Genomic DNA, 6000 nt, shown 5'->3' with positions numbered 1-6000 from the left:
ACAAAATTATTATGCACAAGCCATCCGTACTCGTGAGCTTTCTGAGCAAAGGAGAAATAAATCCTATCATAGCTTTGCAGGGGACGTCATTGATCTAACCTTGCCTTAACTCCCCCAAAGTACGTGAGTCTGAAAAATTTTCTCCTAAAAGTGATCAGTCGGTCACTCTGTAAATGACAGGAAAGTACAAGCAAATACCTTACTGACAAACGGTGTTCTGAGGGCGGGAGAAATGAATAGGGTCTATATGTACGGCTACAGATGATGCCGTTGATCTTGCCTTCCCGATTGCCAAATTATATAGGTCAGTGTAAAGTAGTTTCCGGTTTCTCTTTTAGACTTTCTAAACAGCTGTCAAGATATATAGCCTATTTACGGAAAAGTAAGTCTTTTATCTTTGAAGGTCTTGCAGATTTCTCACGCCTAAGTTTTGCGTACGGTAATGAAGTTCAGTGATTCACGCAGAATTCCTGTTCTCTTTTCGACGGAATGGTATTTTAACTGAAATGACGAAGCTGAATGTCACAAGAAACCCCACAGCCCTCCAGCGCTTGCCGCAGTTTTTGTTTTTCCTCTCTCTCGCTTCGAGTTCGCGGCGATCACCTTGAAGAAACTTGTTCTCAGTGGGCGTGACCGCTCCGTGCCGAAGAGAAAAACAGACAAATAAGTTCCTAGCTGCTGCGAGAAATGTGTTTTCGCGATCGCTTCGTGTAGTCGTGTGAAAGACAAAAAAACGTAACAGAATTTCTCGAATCAGATGGCTCTCTGCTTTCCATAGCATTGTGATTTCAGTCATACGTGCACAGTTGTATCGGTGTCATCGTAGCAATAAAGTACGGTATGTTTTTGATGAGTTTATATACTGCGTGACTGTACCTCAGGAGTCCTGTTCCACTGCGCTCGGACAACAATAATTCCGTTGCAGATCCTCGGAGCGTGCTACTCATATGTAGCACCACTGCCGTCCTTAAGACGACAGAATGACGGTTCTGGCGGCAGCTAAGTCGTTTCAATGCTGTAAGTGCTGATTTTTTTGTCCAACAAAAGCAATTTGAACTGGAGCTTCTCTTTTATTTCCAGACAGTAGTGAAGTCAATAGGGATGTCGATGTTTCACAACTATGATGAAAACAACACTGACTTTTGTCCTGTTTACAATAAGGCATTGAAGACTAACAAAAATACGAGCTTATGTTTCACTACGCTAGATTCATCAGTCATCGTCGTAGTGCGCATTTGCTTTTTTTTAGGATTAGACCCTAATATTAGTCTGATATTTTGATAGGTATGCTGCTGTTATTATCTCTACATATTTCAGGATCGTCTGTATAACTAAAAATAAACGTTCAGTTTCTAAAAATTTTGTTTAGACGATGTCAGTTGATGACGTGACAGCCACCTGTTGAGCTCAGAGTGCGGTGCAGTTTTTAACGACCGTAAGTAGCTGGCTTAGGTACTTTAAACTCTAGCAGATTGTCCTCGAACACTTATAACGTGTCTTTCAAATTCTAGGTAACGTATACACAATGCAAGCAAATTTCGGATTTCTCAAGAAGTTTGACGAGTCAAAAATACCAGTCCGCACTTCTCTTCAATAACAATTACACAATTGCGATATTACGGTATATTTTATTTTATTTACATTTTTTTTTTCGGGGTGAGCTTGTAGAAAGTATCCGTTCCCATAACCCAAAGACGGGAATATTTTGATATTACAAGAGACATTGGCGAATCCTTTTTCCAGTTAGCCAAACTGTTATTATCATTGTCATTCTGTTACCTTATCATTGTCATTCTGTTACCAGCATTCGCATTTGTTGGAAATTACATTTGTTGAAATACACAGTCAACATATACTTTCTTCCCGCACTAGAAGAAACTGCCCGACGTTTGAATGGTGTAGGATCTTCTGTGGCACACCTGTACAGTTCATATTAAAACTACACTAGTTTAACTTTTATTCAGGTCCTTTCCTCACTCTCTCATCTGTAAGTCCAAAATAGAGAAATTAACTAGAAGCAATCAGTAAATAATATGTTCAGATGTATTAAAGAAAATAAAACGTCCTGATTCAGTGTTAACCTCGGCTATAACTCCCATCTGACTGATCTTTGTTTCACAAATAACTTTAGCAGTGAGAAATCCAACAGAAACAAATAAATTGTCACATGAATGCAAGATCCTGTAAAGGATCCAGTATTATACATAATACTGACAAACCAAGTAGCAGCTTTGACAGATGAAATTGTAAGGGCAGCATATGATCGAATAGGCAAAATGGCAAAGCTGAATAGATAACTTGGATAACACATAAGATGCTGAGTTTAATTGCTGAAAGAAGAAAATATAAAAATGAAGCAAATAATATGGACAATATAAAATAAAGATGTCTAAAAAATGAGATTGGCAGAAACTACAAAAATGGCTAAGTAGTTGTGGTTGGAGAGCAAATGCAAGGCTGTATGCAGAATATGCATGACCAGGGGAATGATACATGCCACCTATTAGAAAATTAAAGAGATCTGTATGAATACCAAAAGCTCAGATGCCAAGCCAGTACTAAGCAAAGAAGGGAAATCTGAAAGGTGGAAGGAATATATTGAAGGGCTACAAGGTAAATGAACTTTAACACAATATTATAGAACCAGAAAAAGGGACAGGTGAATACTGAATGGGAAATTAGATACTGTGAGTGGAATCTGACAGAGCACTGGAAGACCTAAGCCTAAAAATAACCACTGGAGTAGACAACTGAGAGATTGTTGGGAGAGCCATCTATAACTAAATTACTCCACATCATGTGGAAGGTTAATGAGACAGATGAAATACCTTCAGACTTCAGGAAGAATATAATAATTCCAATTACATAAAAGGCAAATGCTGACAGGTGAAGATATTAATGAAGAGTTAGTTTAATAAGCCACTGTTGCAAAATACTGACATAAACTATGTACAAATATTGGAAAGACTGTTTGTTGGGGGGGGGGGGGGGGTAATTAGTTTGGGTTCTGGAAAAATGTAGGAGCATGTAAAGCAATACTCATCCTACAGTTTATCAGTTTATCTTACATGATAGAGTAAAGAAAGGCAAAATGTTTACAGCATTTATAGATTCAGAGAAAGCTTTAGACAAAGGTGACTGGAATGCATTCTTTGAAATTCTGAAGGCAGCAGGCAATAAATTAGAAAAAGGTTAATCACAATTTGTGCAGAAAACAAACAGCAGATATACGAGTCAAACAACATGACAGAAAGCAGGAGTTAAGAAGGGAATGAAATAGGCATTTTGCGCACCCCTGATATAATTCAATCTGTACACTGAGCAAGTTGTGGAGGAAAGCAAGGACAAATTTGGAAAGGGAATTAAAACTGAGGGAAAATAAATAAAAACTTTAACATTTGCTCATGACACCATAACTCTTTTACAAATGGCAAAGGACTGGGAATGAATGGAATGGACTGAGTCTTGAAAAGAGGTTATGAAATGAATGTCAACAAAGTAAACAGCAAAAGGATTATAATCCAATTAAATAAAATGGTGCTGAGGTCATCAGAGGAGGTAACAAGACACTAAAAGCTTTTAATGAATTTTGCTATTTTGGCAGCAGAATTATTGATTATGTCCAATGTGAAGAGGATTTAAAATGTGGATGGCAATAGCAAGGAAAGTAGATGCAAAAAAGAGAATTTTTTTAATACTGAATATCAATTTAATAATTAAGAAATCTGTTCTGAAGATATGTGTCTGAAGTGCAGCCTTGTATGGAAGTGTAATGTGGATGATACACAGTTCAGGGAAGGAGATAATAGAATCATTTTAAATATGGTGCTGTAGAGGAATGCTAAATATTAGATGGGTAGTTCACTTAACTAATGATGAGGTGTTGAGTCAAACTGGGATGAAAAGTAATTTATGGCACAATATGACTAGAAGCTGAAATCCTGTTATTCAGAGCAGTATTACAAATGTCAAACTCTCCGCAAAAATGAGCCTTGTCCATCCTGATCTGACTCTGTTCAACCTCAACAGCCATATTCTCTGATTTAATCTGACTACTAAGATCATCCTTAACACAGAGGTGTGTTTTTATAATAATACTGTGACAAAAAACTGTATCTGTCCCCTGAAAAGGAAATGAGGGAAAGTATTCTTTATTATCCCCTGTTGACTGAACACATCCTGAGAAATCAAGGATTGTCAGTTCAGTTATCGAAGAAAGAGTGTGTGTTTGTGTGTGTGTGTGTGTGTGTGTGTGTGTGTGTGTGTGTATGAGGGGAGACCAAAACTTGACTGCAGTAAGAAGTTTCAAACAGATATAGTTTGCAATAGTTATGCAATAGTTATGCACATGGTAGACTAGCATGGAGATGTGCAGAAAACCAGCCTTTGGACTGAAGACCACAAAAATAACAAATGCAACTGTTGAAGTGCATGACAGAACTTGTAAATCATATATTTGGAGTGATGGATGCCTTAGTTAAATTGCATTCAGATAAAGTAGAAATAACTTGTACTTGACACACAACATACAACACACACAAAATACAATGGAAACTTTGGTCTAAATTAGTCCATTGGTAACAGAAGTTGTCATTGTACTGTGGTTGAATACACAAATGTGAGCATACTCCTCAACAGCATGCCAGATGCGCTCAATAGGAAGAAACATCAGATACCAAACAAATGCCACATTTTCTCTTAAATTATAGGAGGAATGGCTAATGAGATATCCTTTTATATCGTTTTTGAATAAGTGGAGATTTTTAATTTCCTGCCTGATTTCTATCAATACCCTATCACACATTTTTGCAACTGAGTATATCATTCCATTTTGAACCCTAGAGAGAGGTGTATAATCAAAGTGAAAATAAATTTTAATTGTAGTAATGTGAATAAGAATTGCAGAGTTCATCCTAAATTTAATCTTGTTATTAATCACAAATACTATTAGTGAGCAGATGTAGTGGCATATTGGAGTAAAATTTCCCAGGTCTCTGGAGAGACTTCTATGAGATGTTCAGCTTTTACCCAACATTCTAATTGCACACCTCAGTAAATTAAATCCATTTTCATTTTATGTAAAATGCCCCACAGAATTATATCATAAGACACTATTTACTGAAAGTATGTGAAGTATTCTCTACTAGTAATCCTGTCTGTGGGTCAACACAATGAGAAAGAGACTCCTAAGTGCAAAGCGCTCAGAATGAGTTATTTGGTTACCATAGCCACATGCCAGTGCCACCACAGTTTATTTTCTGTCTGAAAGCCATAAATTTAACTCATGGAAACTCATGTAATGTATGACTGTTGACATCTTTCTCCAGCACTTGTAAGTTATTTTTAATTGTTTGGCACTGTGTAACATAAGTTTTTGCAGGATTAGAAGTTAATCTGTTGTTTATGAACCAGTTTCAGCTTGTCCCATTCTTTTCCAGTCAGTGTCTGTCTTGTATGTATTTGGACCATTCATCAATATATTTATGCCATTAGCAATCATTTTATGTATTTATATGTATTTATGGATATGTAAAATGATGATGTGAGTAAAATGTACAAATTACTAACTACTAAAAAGATGTATGTATATGTATGCATAACGTATAATGTAAAAGTTAGTAACAGCTATACCTTTATGAAATATGTAAAATGTATTTTGACAAAGCCAATTGTGTGGTAAACATGCTGAATGCCTAATAAATAAACATATGAAACATATGAAGCATTACAGCTTCTCAGAAGTTATCCAGTGTCCTGGCTAAATCATTTATGTAGACCAAGAACATGTGTTGGCTGAGCACTGGACCTGGTGAAAAACTATATGTAATGCTTTCTCTGAGCTGGGTTTAATCTTATTCTTGATGTACCATCAGCCAGTGTCATCCTGTGCCACTTATTGTTAAGATAAGACTCAATCCATGCAAGGGTAAGTGTTTAATGCCATTCTAGTTTAGTTTTGTTAGTAGAATTTTATGATCTACACAATCAAAAGCCTTGGCA

At 36.5% G+C, this 6000-nt stretch overlaps 1 protein-coding gene across 2 annotated transcripts in view; it reads left to right on the top strand.

Moving 5' to 3' along the window:
- The first annotated feature begins 655 nt into the window (after positions 1 to 655).
- LOC124613939 (2-amino-3-ketobutyrate coenzyme A ligase, mitochondrial) overlaps positions 656 to 6000 on the top strand; it is a 50135-nt gene continuing 44790 nt past the window's right edge. Inside the window, exons 1-2 of one of the 2 annotated variants that reach the window (XM_047142691.1) lie at positions 656 to 838; positions 926 to 1017. In XM_047142691.1, coding sequence (XP_046998647.1) covers positions 981 to 1017 — 37 coding nt within the window. In that variant the 5' untranslated portion in view covers positions 656 to 838; positions 926 to 980. Of the gene's footprint in view, positions 888 to 925; positions 1018 to 6000 lie in introns of both variants that reach the window. The other variant, XM_047142692.1, reaches the window with a different exon arrangement.

The sequence above is a fragment of the Schistocerca americana genome, chromosome 4, assembly GCF_021461395.2.
Source record: "Schistocerca americana isolate TAMUIC-IGC-003095 chromosome 4, iqSchAmer2.1, whole genome shotgun sequence".
Lineage (NCBI taxonomy): Eukaryota > Metazoa > Arthropoda > Insecta > Orthoptera > Acrididae > Schistocerca > Schistocerca americana.
This window is presented reverse-complemented; position numbering and strand designations above follow the sequence as displayed.